The following is a 16,618-nucleotide window of genomic DNA, read 5'->3' on the forward strand; positions in this document are numbered from 1 at the left end:
TGTCCATTGTCCTGTGCTTATTTTCGGCCCTGTTCCCACCTTGCTCTACTTTGACCTTTGACACGTGGCTGCCATTTTGTACACACTCGCCCTAGAATAAATGTGATAAAAAAAAGTCGATATAATAACTGATAAACATAGTTTATAGTTTAATTTTTCAAGTTAATTTTGTTAAGCGTAACATAAATGCTCATTAAAAATGCCTTCATCAGGTAAAAATACAACAAGGCAGTCGAGATAGTTGAAATTTTACGTTAAGCCTTGGCTTCAATATGCCTCCATTTATAGATGATTCGGTCGATTTTCGACAAAAATATCGTAATTTAAAGAAGAAATTTAAATTATTAATCTACGTAAGGTTGATTAGCTTGTAGTTAATTAGTTTAATTAAAGTAAAACACGTAATATCTATAGGAAAACGAATGTTTCCAAGAGGAACTACGTAAAGCTCAACGTAAACTGCTCAAAGTCTCTAGAGATAAAAGTTTTCTATTGGACAGATTATTGCAGTATGAATCTGTAGACTCAACTTCAAGCGATTCTGACGCCACTGAATCTAGTGATAGCGATTCGGAGCAAAAACATGAATTGCCACCATTAAAAAAGTAACAAAAACACTCATCTGTGTGTTATTTTAAACTAAAATCGTTAACTTCCGTAGGAAAAAACTAAATTCAACTCATACTGAACCAGTTTCAATAGCTGAAACTATAACAACAGCGCCTCCTATGGTAATTTCTTACAAATAAGCTTCTATACTATAACAGATCTCTTATTGGTTTATATAATGGTTAGGTAGTTTTAATTTAAACCCAAGAGTCATTTTTATATAACCTATAAAAAATTGTTACCTATTTTATTATAAATTAAAAGAAAATATTGATTGCAAGTTGCATCTTAGGTTTTTATTTCTAGTTTGTTGGTGGAGTTACTCATTTCGTTTTGTTTTGTTTAAAGTTGTACCAATTTACCATTTGTTAATAACTCGTTTTGTTTTGTTTAAAGTTGTACCAATTTACCATTTGTTAATACTAGCCCTGGCCAATTTAACTGTCGTCTGCTTCAATGTGTGAAAACTTTAAACAAGGCTTAGCTTAATGTGTTTGTTTTTCAATTAATATTATATAACTATAATAAAAATAGTCGACAGTTGCTTCTAAATCTAAAGTTCTAATTAGTTGGAAAACTGTTAAATCTTAAAGCTTTAGGCCTTGGCTAAGTTTATTGCCACGTGACTCGCGTCTGTAAATGACCACACCCCTTTTTTCAAGGTCCAAGGCCTATTTTTAAGCCTTGCCAACATATATTGGAAAACTCTTAAAGCTTTAGGCCTTGGCTCAGTTTATTGCCACGTGACTGCGTCAGTAAATAACCACACCCCTTTTTCAAGGTCCAAGGCCTATTTTTAAGCCTTGCCAACATATATTGGAAAACTCTTAAAGCTTTAGGCCTTGGTTAAGTTTATTGCCACGTGACTCGCGTCAGTAAATAACCACACCCCTTTTTCAAGGTCCAAAGCCTATTTTTAAGCCTTGCCAACATATATTGGAAAACTCTTAAAGCTTTAGGCCTTGGTTAAGTTTATTGCCACGTGACTCGCGTCAGTAAATGACCACACCCCTTTTTTCAAGATCCAAGGCCTATTTTTAAGCCTTGGCAACATATTCCTAACAAAATTTTTAACTTTAAAATTTTAGAAACCAGTTGAAGTTGCACCTAAAAAGAAAAAGCCACCCCGTAAAACCCTTTCTAAAACGTCCGTGACCACTTCAAATACAACTACAGTCACAACAATCACGGCACCAATTGCCACGCCTACAATAAGCACTGTTACAACACCAGTGGTTCAACCAACTCCAACACCACCCATCCCAGCGCCTACTCCGGCACCTACACCAACTCTACCGCCACTCGGTGATGGTCACATGACCTCCGAAGAGATTGAACGTCATTTGGAAGCCAAGCAAGCTCTAAGAGATTTGTTGCCTGAAAAAGCGCCATTGACAGTGCCAGCGGAAATGTTCAGTACCGAGCCCTCAAATTTAGATAGTGATCTAAATGATAGTGTTCAGGGTTTAGATTCACCACCTGGTCGTGGAGGGATTGATGACGATTTAGCTATGAGTTTGCCTGATAAATATGACGTGTAGTGTAGTGTAGTATCACTTGATTTATGAACAATCATTAATTGCTAAGCTGTTACTCAGTTTTAAATGTATTTGTATTATCACTGAAGTTCAAATTCATTCTACTTAAGTGTTTCAGCAAAACTTTTACTCACTGTAAATATTATTTTATAATAAAAAAAAACTTTAAATGCATTAAATTATGTTTCGAATTTTTCCGCCATTTTTTTACACATACTTAGGACAGACATATTTCCCGCCATTTTATACACCTACTGAGGACAGACATATTTCCCGCCATTTTTTACATCTCCTGAAAACAGATATTTCCCGCCATTTTTTAAAGGTACTGAATACAGACATTTCCCGCCATTTTTTAAACGTAGTACGTTTAAAAAATGGCGGGAAATGAGTTTGTTTTGAGTGGGTGTAAAAAATGGCGGGAAATGTTTATATTCAGTACGTAGACATTTCCCGCCATTTTTTACACCCACTCAAAACAAACTCATTTCCCGCCATTTTTTACATCTACGGAGGAGGGACACAATTTCGGCCATATTATAGACCTACAAAGTATAGACACATAATTCCCGCCATTTTATAGACCTACAAAGTATAGACACATATTTCCCGCCATTTTATAGACCTACAAAGTATAGACACACATTTCCCGCCAATTTAAATTCCCATAGAGACAGTTTACACCTACAGACACCAGATATTCCCCGCCATTTTATATATTTACAGACATGTTTTGAATTTTTATGAACAGGACTTCAGGGGTACACTTTGACCCCACCAAATATTTCCGCGGCCGTCACATCCTAATGACGCATGATTTCCCGGCCATATTTTCTATACAGACCAGTTTTTCCCGCCAAAATGAAGTAGGAGGTAGGAAAATATTTAAAACCTATGACACGTGTATCAATGACCTCGCATATACTAAACAAATATTTAAGGTAATTGGGATTAAAATCACGACATCGATAAATTAAATCCATAAAATTACCATCGTACCTTCTAGATTTAAAGCAATTCTCTCCCTTTAAAAACGAAATCGGTCATCACGTCCCCTTATCATCAGTGTTTATCAATCCTTGAATATTAAAAGATAATTTAAGGAAAATGAAAAATTTTAAATAAATTTGAATTTTTAAGTTTCAAAAATTCCCAATAAAACCAAGGTAAAAATACCAATTGGAGTTAAACATTTAATAATTTAATTAGAAACTAATATAAATAGTTCAAGGCAGGTTCAACTTGAACATCGCAATTTTGAATTCAAATATTTAAAATTTAATTAGATAAATAAGAATTGTAAATTTTCAAACAATTTTAATTAACGAAAAACAATGTCTGACTAAAAATGTGTCACTGGATTTTTGAGGTTAAATTTTGAATGTATAAATACATAGCTTAATTCATAAACTTGGAATCTTTAAGATGCAATTTTCTATTCCTTTCCGCTTAAATTAAAGGGATTGAAGCGTAAAAACCGTCACCCTGACGTCAGGCATAATGTATTTTAACTTAGAAATTACGTGATATAGACGTACCTCGTGATCTACGCGCGAAGCAAGCAACAGATTTAAACAAAACAATCTATACATTCTAATACCCAATGAGACGCGAGAAATTAGAAGCTGGCGGTTTAACCAAGTCTTAACTTCTTAAGCCCCTCCCCTTACCTTCACTCAGATTTAGTATAGGGTCTATGGGCGCTTAATTATTCCAAGTAGAGGAAATATATATTTTTTTTATTAGAAAGAAACAATGAAGAAATTTAAACACCTTTTCTCGTGAAAATTTTGAAATATACGAGTTTTTAAAGGAATTTTTTAAACAAGAATTCGAGACGTAGCCTTTCAATATCTCTGTGTTAGATTTGTTAAAGATAAGAATATAAAATTTAGTAAGAATAGCCCGTTAAGAAACATTGTATTACTACTCGAATATATGGCCCCAAAAATCACTAGACTGTTAACTCCCAAAGGCTTCAACTGTTTCGAAATATTATTTAACTTTATGTAACTTGTTTAATTTCCATTTCAAAGCAACACAATTAACCACAAAATTAGATTATCATCGAAAAAATCACGAATAGTTATATAATTGTGTAATTCGTTAATATAAACATAAGCTTTTAAGATATAATCCATTAGTATGACCAGATTGACACATCTTATTTCCAGAGATTTACTGGGAGCTAGTTCGCTTTTGCAGTCCATCTGCCTCACCAGGCGTCGCTTTACGACAATCTATGAAATACGTCACTTCATGTCAAGCTCTCATTAACCAGTGAAAAACTTATGGAGGATATCTTATGAACTTATGTTTATATGAATCTAATTTGCGAGGACTTTAATTAACACTAAGAAATGTTTTTCTTAATGTTAATTATCGTTAAATGATATTCTGAAACATAATATTCATCATGCTTGGAAGGTTAAACGCCGGCAGAGCGTCACTATCAGACAAACAGATTCAACTGTGCCTGTTTGATCGTAATTCTATATTTTAATTTGATTTTCTTGGAAATGTTATTGGAAAGTTCTTGTTAATTTCTCATACTTCTTTGTGAATTGCATTATTCTTATCTTTGATTGATTAAAATTCATATTATATATAAATCAAAGTCAACATTAAAGAGTTATTCGTCGTTGATACCCTAATGAAAATGACCCTCTTCAAAATCCTGGTAAGAAAACTGGAAAACTCTAATTTTACCAGGGATAGATTTAATTTTAGAAGTAGGAATGGAGAACAGAGTAATCTGGGCGCTCGTCAAAGTCCCGGACCCACTTCCACGGGACGGGGGGTATGAAAGAAGAGGCGGGTCATAGCGACAGAGGTAAAAATGAATTACGTATTTTTCGCCGTCCCCGTCAGCAACGTCATAAAAACGTAGTTTAAGTGAGCAGCCAATAAGATAATTGAAACTTTTCGTTACGTTTTGGAGGGAGGGGCTCTATACTGATTGGGCTATGAGTCGGACTACTGATGTAAATTCTAACCGTTCTCCATTCCTACTTCTAAAATTAAATCTATCCCTCTTTTACCAAGTTAAAAATGTAAAATTACATAACCGAAAGACCCTCTCATGTCATTTCAGACACTCTTCGTTGTTACAACAACCGCATTCGGAAGGAGAACAACAACAACTGACCAGTCTCAGAGAGTCAACCTTGATATAGACACCATTGAAGATACTTGCATTTATATCGCGAATGACCCCCACGGCTGTCTTGTAAATTTCGGTGCTTTTGGAGTCCGGCAAGTTGTAATTTATTATAAAAACTATACGACAAATTTGAAAATGATAAAATTACACGTCGGTAACGACTATTTTACTGAAACGGAAATAGCAGCAATTGATGTTGCGACAGCGATTAAAGTTCACGAAACAGCGTATGAAGTTACAGAAATGGTGAACATTGAATCTGGGTATCGAAATGTTTTTTTAACCACAGTCAAGGACACAACACATGAGCAAATTGAGATGGACAACGGCTCATACGCGACAAATTTACTTGAAGTAATGTCAATCTATTTCATACCAAAGACTCTGAACAGCGAAAGTCCCTACAGGATTATCTCGACCTCAAACAACCTGGGAATAACCATAAAATCATGGGACAAGAGGCTTAGAGATAAAATCACACCGATGCTCTACGATAGCATTTGCGAAGATCGCCAGAGCTTCTACTTTCAACAAAATGAAAAGGGCGATTTCCGAATTATGAAAAATGACAAAGGAAAGACCGAACATGACGCAAAATATTTGGAAGTTCGAGATAGGTCAAGAAAAATTGGTAACGAAGTTATTCTAGTGAAGTATCCAGGGTCCAAGGATAATGTGTGGTCACTACTACCTGGACGGAGTGATGGCGAAGTTAAAATTCAGTCCAAACTGACCGGTACTTGTATCAGTGCCATACACGGGTTAGGGTCGAATCTGGTCCTGGTCGATTGCGAAAATGGCAAAGACAATGACTGGACCCTTAAGTTTTGCGATGGTTGAAACGCAAAGTGATTGGTCACAGAATTTGCCATACATTTGCAGAGAACAATTTCTGTTATATTATTTATGTTAAACCTATGAAATACGTCACTTCATGACCAGTGAAAAACTTATGGAGCATGTCTTATGAACTTAAATTTATATGTTTGTATGAATCTAATTTGCGGGGACGTTAATAAACTGTAAAGCTGTAGCTAAACACTAAGAAATGTTTTTCTTAATTCGTGGAAATCAATCTCGTATCTTAATTATCGTTAAATGATATTCTGAAACATAATATTCATCATGCTTGGAAGGTTAAACGCCGGCAGAGCGTCACTATCAGACAAACAGATTCAACTGCGTCTATTTTATCGTAATTCTATATTTTAATTTGATTTTCTTGGAAATGTCATCGGGAAATTCTTGTTAATTTCCCAAACTTCTTTGTGCACTGCATTATTCTTATCGTTGATTGATAAAAATTCATATTATATATAAATTAAAGTCAACATTTAAGTGTTATTCGTCGTTGATACCCGAATGAAAATGGTCGTCTTCAAAATCCTGGTAAGAAAACTGGAAAACTCTAATTTTAATTACCAGGGATAGATTTAATTTTAGAAGTAGGAATGGAGAAGGGAGATCAGAGTAATGAGGGCGCCCGTCAAAGTCCCGGACCTCCTTCCTCGGGATGGGGGAGGGGGTATGAAAGAAGAGGCGGGGAGTCATAGCGACAGAGGTAAAAAGGAATTACGTATTTTTCGCCGTCCCCGTCAGCAACGTCATCAAAACGTACTTCAAGTCAGCCAATAAGATAATTTAAACTTTTCGTTATTACGTGTTGGAGGGAGGGGCTCTATACTGGGTGGGCTATGAGTCGGACTACTGAAGTAAATTCTAACCGTTCTCCATTCCTACTTCTAAAATTAAATCTATCCCTGTTTTACCAAGTTATAAATGTAAAATTACATAACCGAAAAAACCTCTCCGTATCATTTCAGGCACTCTTCGTTGTTACAATAACCTTATTCGGCAGAACAACAACATCACTACAGTTTCAGAGAGTCAACCTTGATGCAGACGCCATTAAAGTTACTCCCATCGACAGACACCTTTACAAAGGCGGCCGCATGGTAGATTTTGGTGCTTTAGGAGTTCGACAAGTTGTAATTACCTACAGAAACCAAACGAAGAACGAGGGATATATAACGTTATATGTCGTCGAAGATGACGATACTAAAAAGGAAATAGCAGATATTAATGTTTATGCGGCAATTCCAGTCGACGAAAACAAGTTCGAAGTTACGGAAATGGTAGAAACTGAAAGTGGATCTTGGAAAGTTTTCGCATCTGTATCTACTTATACTTATAAAGAGTACATATTGGCATCTGGAGATGAGGTTGGGAAATTTAATATAGAATCAATTTCATTCATACCGAAGAAACTGGACAGAGAAAATCCCTACAGGATTATCTCGACCTCAAACAAATTGGGCATAACCATAAAATCCAGGGACAAACACAAGAATAAAACCATTCCGATGCTCTACACAAGCATTTGCGAAGACCGTCAGAGTTTCTATTTCGAACCAAACGAATTAGGGCATGAATACAGAATTATTAACAAAGGAACGACCAAAAATGACGTGAAATATTTGGAAATTCGAGATGGGTCTACACCTATTGGCGACAATGTTATTCTAGTCAAACAGCGAGGGTCCAAGTATAATGTGTGGTCACTACTACCAGGAGAGCGTAAAGGCGTCGTTAAAATTCAATCCCAAGTGACTGGTAATTGCATCAGTGCCATACACGGGTTTGGCTCCAATCTGGTTATGGTTGATTGTTATAATGGCAGAGCAAATGAGTGGTACCTTAAGTTGTGCGATGGTTGAAACGGAAAGTGACTTGTCACAGATTTTCCCATAAATTTGTAGATAAAAAAATTCTGTTACTATAGTAATGATGAGGGAAATATTTATATGGCGTATGTGCATGCATGATTCGGTTTGGTAACCTTGCTATAATAAATGTTAATTAAGGGGTGTTGGGAAGAATCATGTTACAATTACTAATTACCCCGCTTTGTGCAAGTGCACTTCTCTCGAAAAGAAGTATTATACACTTCTGATTAAACTTATAAAATTGAGTAAGAATCGGTCATGAAGTTTCAATTAAAATTATACCTTTTCCATTAAATTCTGTTGTATTTTCTATGTATTAGAAAACATATTATTTAATAAAATTGTTTGATGTGATCAAGAAGTGATATCTAGTTTATTAGGGAGAAGGAATAAATTCGCCACATTTCCAGCTCTTTATCTCCAGTCCAAACGTAGACGTGTCCGGAGTTAATCCCCGCCGCCTCTTAATTACAACCAGCAATGATCTCATTGGTTCTTGAAAACTCGTGCACGTCAGCGCGACGTGAATGACGAAAATTACAGTCATATTTTCCGACTGAGGAGAGGAGGCGAAATAGCCCGGCCTCCTTTTACGTCCCACCCTTGTATTTTGAAAGGGGGACTGGGACTATGGCGCGCGAATACTTAGCCATCTTATACCTTCTCCCTAATAAACTAGATATCATTTCTTGATGTGATTTAATAATTAAAATGGCTCTTACCACTTTCCAAATATACCTTATTTAAAGAATTAATGTCTTTCATCTAATTTTAAAGGGAGTATTAAACATTAACTTTAAATTAAGGTATAATACTATAACCCTCTCTCTCTCTCTCGCTCGCTTTAAACTAAGAGCCTCATCGTAGATGTACATCATACTATGTGGCAAAAAAAAACCGCAAACTTATGGAGCATATCTTATGAAGAAATATTTATATGTTTCTAAGCTTTTTTGTCTATGAAGGGATTTCCACACTAAGCCTGTGGCTTGTTTACAGGTGGGTCCCTTTACATTGCATAGAGGGGTGGTGGCTAGCCCCTATGCCACAGCTAACCTACAGCGCCCTATACTAACTATTACCGTTAACCAATGCAAGTTTTTGGTGGAAAGGAGAAACCGGGTTGGACCGCGAAGGAAAACTCCTTTTTAACAAGCGGGGAGAGAACTTGCAAACTCTACGCGGAAGGATTTGTTCCCAGATTTTCACCCAGAGCCACAGTCCCGGTTCGAACCCGGGGTCCTATTGCTGCGAGGCGAAAGCGCTAACCGCTACGCCACCCCACTTTTTGTATGAAACTAGCCGCGTTTACACGAGACACTTTGAAACCGTTTAAACCGTTTTGGAATGTACAAAAAATAATATTACGCTGTTAAAACCAGAGATCTTTCACGAGGAAATGCAAATATTATTTTTCGAAAAGTGTTAGGACTTACCAAAACGGTTGAAAACGGTTCCGAAGTGTCTCGTGTAAACGCGGCTTAATTCACTCTAAAGCTGTAGCTAAACACTAAGAAATGTTTTTTTTAATTCGTGGAAGTCAATCTCGTATCTTGATTATCGTTAAATGATATTCTGAAACATAATATTAATCATGTTTGTAACGTTAAACGCCGGCAGAGCGTCACTATCAGATGGACAGATTCAACTGCGTCTATTTTATCGTAATTATTTATTTTAATTTGATTTTCTTGGAAATGTCATCGGAAATTCTGGTTAATTTCTCATACTTTGTGAATTCTTATCTTTGATTGATAAAAATTCGAATTAGTCTACATTAAGGAGTTATTTGTCGTTGATACCCGAATGAAAATGGTCGTCTTCAAAATCCTGGTAAGAAAACGGGAAAACTCTATTATTTGATGAAGTTAAAAATGTGAAATTACATAACCGAATGTACCTAACGTATCATTTCAGACACTGTTTGTGGTTACAACAACCGTATTTGGAAGAACAACAGCAACTGAACAGTCTCAGAGAGTCAACCTTGATACAGACGCCATTAATGCTACTTGCACTGGCAATTTTTACAAAGACGGCTGTTACACAGATTTCGGTGCTTTTGGAGCCCGGCAAGTTGTAATTTCCTATAAAAACCTTACGACCAACGAGGGATATATAACATTATATGTCAGTGGCGAATATTCTTCTCAAAGGCAAATAGCACGAATTGATGTTTCGTCAGCAATTGCAATCGATGAAACAACTTACGAAGTAACAGAAATGGTAAACATTGACCCTGAGATGAATAGAGTTTTCGCAACTGTACCCATGTACGAAAACTACAAAAATTTCGACGAATATCAAAAAAAGGGGATTTACACACTCAAAATAAAATCTATTTCGTTCATACCGAAGAAACTGAACGCCGAAATTCCCTACAGGATTATCTCGACCTCGAAAAACTTAGTGTTGATTGAAAAAGCTTGGTACTACTCCCTTGAAAATAAAGTAGTACTTATGCGTTACAATGACACTTGCCAATATAAGGAAAAGTTCCATTTCGAACGAAACGCAAACGGCGAATACAGAATTTACAAGGGACTAACCAAAGGTAGTTCTGATGGAAAATATTTGGAGGTTCGAGATAAGTCCGTAAAAATTGGCAACGAAGTTGTTTTAGTCGACTATCCAGGGAACGAGGATAATGTTTGGTCACTACTATTACCCCGATATAGTAATAGCGCCGTTAAAATTCAGTCCAAACTGACCGGTACTTGTATCAGCGCCTTACACGGATTAGGCTCGAACCTGGTCATGGTTGATTGCGTGAATGGCAAAGAAAACAACTGGAAACTACAATTTTGCGATGACTGAAACGCTTAGTGACTTCCTCATACATTTGTAGAGATAAAAATAATGAGAACTCTGTTATACTGTTTATGTTAAAGAAAATATATAAAAGTAATAAAATTTAATACTATATATCTAACACGTTTTTAAATATTTTCATTTTGAAGAAAGTCATACCAGGAATGCATACAGCTAATACGAATCATTGCGTGTAGCCATTTTCACTCAACGTGTATCTAGGCGGATTTTGTGGCAAATTTTACTTGGCGAATTTATAATCTAATTGCACGCGCCTTTCAACTAGCGTTGCTACCATACAACCTAGACCAAGCTTAGATTAGATTATTATTATCCGCCGTTAGAAAGATGTTAGGCGAGTCGGATAGTAAGTTCTCAAACCCGGCCCAAAACCCGCATAGAAATGAAGATGGGACACAATCATTCCATTTAGCTGTATGCATTCCGAGTCATACTTGTATGCCTTACGTTCCCCAGTTGCCTCATTAGTTCCCACCCGGGATAGATTGGAAAAATCTTTCTTAGTACGCGCCTACTACTTATGAGTAACGTTCCTGCAAATTTTCAGCCTTCTAGGGCAAGTGGTTTGGGCTGGGCGTTGATTATCAGTCAGTCTGTCACTCTGTCAGTCAGTCAGTCAGGACTTTGATTTTTATAGATATAGATTACAAACTCCCACTGATGTTTATTTATAAAAGGGTAGATTTATGAGCTGATGGAAGACGTCGAGCTACTACATTTTTATCATGAAATGTAATCCCGAATTTTTAATTCTAAACTATACATAAATTTCCCTTATTCATCCATCTACGATTGATAATTATTTATATTTTAAACAATATTAATTTTCTTTGATATAACGAGCTATTCGTTGTTCATAACCGAATGAAAATGGTCGCCTTCAAAATTCTGGTAATTTCCCATTTAATAGACAATTCCATTAATTTCTTGCAAAGAAATCAACTAACAGAGGCTGAAGGTAGTGAGTGCTCTTTTATAGGAGTTATTTCCCCTGGCGGCAACCAAGAGGCATTACCCGAGTCAGGGATAGATTTAATTTTATAGGTAGGAATGGAGAACAGAGTAATGTGGCTGGGCGCGCGTCAAAGCCCCGGACCCCCTTCCAAAAGACGGAGGGGGGTTATGAAAGAAGAGGCGGGTCATAGCGACAGAGGTAAAAAGGAATTACGTATTTTCGCCGTCCCCGGCAGCAACGTCATCAAAACGTAGTTTAAGTGAGCCAATGAGATAATTGAAACTTTTCGTTACGTGTTGGAGACTCTATATATGAGTCGGACTGAAGTAAAGGCTAACCGTTCTCCATTCCTACTTCTAAAATTAAGCCTATCCCTGCCCGAGTAATGACTACACGTCTTACGGGAGGCAAGCCAACTCGCGTTAATGCCTCTAGCGGTAGCTGCTTCTTGGCGCCAGGGGAAATAAGACAAGGAGGTGACATACCCAGCCCCTGTGGTGTTTCCTTCTCTTTACTGGAATGGTCTATAAAGTAAAAAATATCTGAACTAAAACAAGTGATGTATTTCAGACACTCTTTGCGTTTACAACAACCGTTTTCGGAACAACACCGCCAACAACCGAGCAATCTCAGAGAGTCCACCTTGATAAAGATGCCATTAATGTTACAGATTTTAGTCAATTATATAACTACGGTTCTCCTGTAAATTTCGGCATTTTTGGAGCTCGGCAAGTTGTAATTTCCTATGAAAATCTTACGGCCTACCACGGAGAGATAATATTATATCTCGGTAACGAACAATATTCGAAAACGGAAGAAGCAAAAATTAATGTTTCGTCAGCAATTCGAGTCGATGAAACAACGTATGAAGTTACGGAAATGGTAGACATTAAACCTGGATCTCGGAAAGTTTTCGTTTCTCAGTCCCATAAATACCAACATGAAAGACGTGAAATTAAATCAATCTCATTCATACCGAAGAAACTGAACAGCGAAAACCCCTACAGGATTGTCTCGACCTCAAACAAATTGGGGATAACCATAAAATCATGGGACAATCCTAGGCTTAGAGATAAAACCACTCCGATGCTCTACGATAGCATTTGCGAAGATCGCCAGAGCTTCTTTTTTCAACAAAATGAAAAGGGCGATTACCGAATTATGAAAATTTACAAAGGAATGACCGAACATGAAGTGAAATATTTAGAAGTTCGCGATTCGAATAGAAAAATTGGCGACGAAGTAATTCTAGTCAAATATCCAGGGTCCGAGGATAATGTATGGTCACTACTACCAGGACGGGGTGATGGCGAAGTTAAAATTCAATCCAAACTGACCGGTACTTGCATCAGCGCCATACACGGGTTAGGCTCCGATCTGGTCATGGTCGATTGCAAGAATGGCAAAGCTAATGACTGGTCCCTTAAGTTTTGCGATGGTTGAAACGCAGAGTGACTCGTCACAGAATTTCCCATATATTTGTAGAGGATATATTTCTGTTGTATTGTTTATGTTAAAGCAAAATATATTAAACCAGAAGGATGACACTATACTTTAGTAATGTAACATGATTCTTCCCAGGAACCCTTTTTTTATGGTGAATTTTAAAACTGTTTTAGGTACTAAATCCTCAGCAATCAACCCATAAACCTCGTCTTGACGTGGGACAAAAATTAATCCCCAAGCGCATGTACAAGCGCCTTGGCAAATAGTTAAGCAGCGCTAATAGATATAGTATGAGGGGGAACTATTTAAAATGGCGTATGTGCATGCATGATTCGGTTTAGTAACCTTGCTATAATAAATGTTAAGGGATGCTGTTCGAAAGAATCATGTTACAATTACTCACCCCGCTTTGTGGTCCACTTCTCTCGAAAAGAAATATTATGTACTTCTGATTAAACTAATAAAATTGAGTAAGTTTCATTTAAAATTGTACCTTTTCCATTAAATTCTGTTGTATTTTCTATGCATTAAAAAACATATTATTCTATAAAATTGTTTGATGTGACTTAATAATTAAAATAGCTCTAACCACTTTCCAAATATATCTCATGCTGTTACCCGCGGCGTCGCTCGCGTGTAATAAGAACTAACATCAAAAAGTTATAAAGAAATGGTAGATTTTACCGATGACTAAAATTTTTGTAGCACCCTAGGAGCGAAGGCACTCGGCGTTGCCCATCAGCCCGTCGGGACATTTTTATTACTTTTCACGCGTACATTATTCCACAAAGAAGGGTTTTTAAATTTCTGGCCGCCATTTAAAAAGATGGCAACAAATCGAGCCCGGAGGACCATTCAGCCCGTCTATAGGTTAAAGGAAACCAGTGTACTAAATCAGTCAGCCAGTCAGGACTTTGATTTATATAGACATAGATTTAAAGAATTAATATCTTTCATTTATTTATAACCATGAAATTGATCCATGTGATTGGTTTTAAGAGGCAGAACTTAAAACCGTGACGTCGTTCTACCTTGCGCGTTTTATTGGGTATGCGCACTCGAGATTTGGGACGCCATGTAAATGTTTCGTTTAAAACGCACGATGCATGACGTCAATTTCTTAAAACCCCCCCTTTAATTCAAAACTTAAATCAGATAAATAATTCAGACTACAATAGCAACCAAACTTTATTAATTACTGCTTATTTCAAATCACCTATTCAACCAAGAAAAAAAAGGCCGCAAAAAGTTAGAAAAACAAAACATTACATTAGTCCAATCATAAGTTTATAAGATATGTTCCATAAGTATGACACTATATACACTTCGTAATGCTAGAGACTTACTGGGAGCTAGTTCGAGCGAGAACTGACTACACTCGGTTAATTTTGCAGGACTTCCATCTAATAATATTTAGTAATTTAGTCTGCATCACTAAGCCTTTGACAGCAGCGCCCCACTCACCAGGCCTCCCTCGCTCGCTTTACCTCCTCGAATCTATGACCTACCTCACTTACTCACTTCAAAATTACAAGCCTTTCAGTTTGTCATGACCAGATATTAATTAAACAAACTTATGGATGGAACATATCTTATAAACTTATGGTTTTAGTCATCGCAAAATTTTAGCTCCCACACATTGTTTCTACCATTCTCGCAATCGACCATAACCAAATTGGACGCAAAACCGTGTACAGCGCTGATACAAGTACCGGTCAATTTGGACTGGATTTTAACAAGTTCGGCATCACCAAATCCAGGTAATAGTGACCAAACATTATCCTCTTTCCCAGGATAGTCGACTAAAACCACTTCGTTACCGATTTTAATAGACTTGTCTCGAACTTCCAAATATTTTCCATCAGAACTACCCTTGGTTTGTCCTTGGTAAATTCTATATTCACCCTTTGCGTTCCGTTCAAAATGGAACTGTTCCGTATATTGGCAAGTGTCATTGTGACGCATCAGTACTACTTTATCTTCAAGGGAGTAGCTCCAATGTTTCTTAATTAACACTAAGTCTTCAGCGGGTGAGATAATTCTGTAGGGATTTTCGGCATTCAGTTTCTTCGGTATGAACGAAATCGATTCGATTTTGAATTGGTCCGTGTCAATTTTCCCATGTTCGTCATACTTTGTGAATTGGTGTGGTTCACCAAGGTAAATTTTCTGGGTTCCAGGCTTAATATCTACCATTTCAGTAACTTCGTAAGTTGTTTCACTAGTTCGAATTGCTGATGCAAGGTTAATTCTAGATCCAAAGAGGTCTCCAACGTATAAAGTCATATCTCCCTCGTTGGTTGCAAGGTTTTTGTAGTTAATTACAATTTGTCGAACTCCTAAAGCCCCAAAATTAACTCGACAGTCGTCTTTGATCTTGTCAATGCAAGTAACATTAATGGTGTCTATATCAAGGTTGACTCTCTGAAATTGTTCGGTTGTTGTTCCAAATGCGGTTGTTATAACAACGAAGAGTGTCTGAAATGAATCGATACCATGGGTTCTTTCGTTTATGTAATTTTACCTTCTTAACTTCATAAAATTATTATTGGGAATTTTCCAGTTTTCTTACCAGGATTTTGAAGACGTCCATTTTAATTCAGGTAACAAATAACGAATAACTTCATAATGTCGAAGATAATTTATATTAATAATAACAATTTTTATCAATCAATGATAAGAGTAATGCAGTCCGCAAAGGAGAGTGGTCGTCAGCGAAAAACAAACGATTATTGTAATCTTAAAGGTAAAGTTAGGGTAACGTATGATTCTACCTTAAAAAAAACGGCTCACTTTTTCTAAACATAAAAGGAATTAAATATTAAAATTAAAATAAATTATCTCTTATTAGTACATTTAATTAGTCTTAAAAACTATCAAGGACTACTATGTCGCCATCCGCCATTGGTACTTTAGTGGCGTCTGCTAGCCAGAACCATGACCTTACCCCCAAACAAGATTGGTTGAATTCTCACAGGCTGAGAGATGTAAGGGTAAGGTAGGTTCTGGCTAGCAGACGCCACTAAAGTACCAATGGCGGATGGCGACATAGTAGTTCTTGATAGTTTTTAAGACTAATTAAATGTACTAATTATCGTATTGTAATAAGTGACCATTTATATTAATTATAATATTTAATTCCTTTCATATTTAGAAAAAGCAGTTGTACTTTTAAGGTACAATCAGTTATGTTACTTGACCTTTTCCTTTAAAATGATACGGGGTACTTAAAAATAACAAGAACTCAAAGATCAACCGCTCAAGTGACTATCGTCTATCTTGAACCTTTTGAGGATTCAAATAGGAAACCACTATACTTAGTTTTCAGACTAGGAGGACTGATACAATT

The 16,618-nt window shown here is 36.6% G+C and overlaps 4 protein-coding genes across 5 annotated transcripts; 3 read left to right on the top strand and 1 right to left on the bottom strand.

Annotated features, from left to right (window-relative positions):
* The first annotated feature begins 52 nt into the window (after window positions 1–52).
* On the top strand, window positions 53–2,326 carry LOC149615826 (uncharacterized). Of its 2 annotated transcripts, XM_089856837.1 has the most exons (5): window positions 53–212; window positions 289–353; window positions 415–605; window positions 662–731; window positions 1,698–2,326. In XM_089856837.1, exons 1-5 carry the CDS (start codon window positions 200–202, stop codon window positions 2,148–2,150), a joined length of 792 nt encoding a protein of 263 aa, XP_089712963.1. In that variant the 5' UTR covers window positions 53–199; the 3' UTR covers window positions 2,151–2,326. The 2 variants fall into 2 exon arrangements, with proteins under 2 accessions (XP_089712963.1, XP_089712962.1); XM_089856836.1 differs by having other exon boundaries at window positions 56–353.
* Window positions 2,327–6,673: 4,347 nt separating this feature from the next.
* Window positions 6,674–8,027, top strand: LOC149615827 (uncharacterized). The gene is made up of 2 exons (XM_089857073.1): window positions 6,674–6,699; window positions 7,134–8,027. The coding sequence occupies exons 1-2, from the start codon at window positions 6,679–6,681 to the stop codon at window positions 8,025–8,027; spliced, it is 915 nt and encodes a 304-aa protein (XP_089713199.1). The 5' UTR covers window positions 6,674–6,678.
* A 1,803-nt stretch (window positions 8,028–9,830) lies between these two features.
* On the top strand, window positions 9,831–10,949 carry LOC149615828 (uncharacterized). The gene is made up of 2 exons (XM_089857036.1): window positions 9,831–9,869; window positions 9,954–10,949. Exons 1-2 carry the CDS (start codon window positions 9,843–9,845, stop codon window positions 10,851–10,853), a joined length of 927 nt encoding a protein of 308 aa, XP_089713162.1. The 5' UTR covers window positions 9,831–9,842; the 3' UTR covers window positions 10,854–10,949.
* A 3,483-nt stretch (window positions 10,950–14,432) lies between these two features.
* On the bottom strand, window positions 14,433–16,192 carry LOC149615829 (uncharacterized). The gene is made up of 2 exons (XM_089856546.1): window positions 15,842–16,192; window positions 14,433–15,747 (listed from the first exon to the last, which is right to left on the bottom strand). Exons 1-2 carry the CDS (start codon window positions 15,860–15,862, stop codon window positions 14,878–14,880), a joined length of 891 nt encoding a protein of 296 aa, XP_089712672.1. The 5' UTR covers window positions 15,863–16,192; the 3' UTR covers window positions 14,433–14,877.
* Window positions 16,193–16,618: the final 426 nt, after the last annotated feature.

Source organism: Phalangium opilio, unplaced genomic scaffold, assembly GCF_054372755.1.
Source record: "Phalangium opilio isolate 3A_F unplaced genomic scaffold, DU_Popi_V2 ptg000217l_1, whole genome shotgun sequence".
Taxonomy (NCBI): Eukaryota; Metazoa; Arthropoda; class Arachnida; order Opiliones; family Phalangiidae; genus Phalangium; species Phalangium opilio.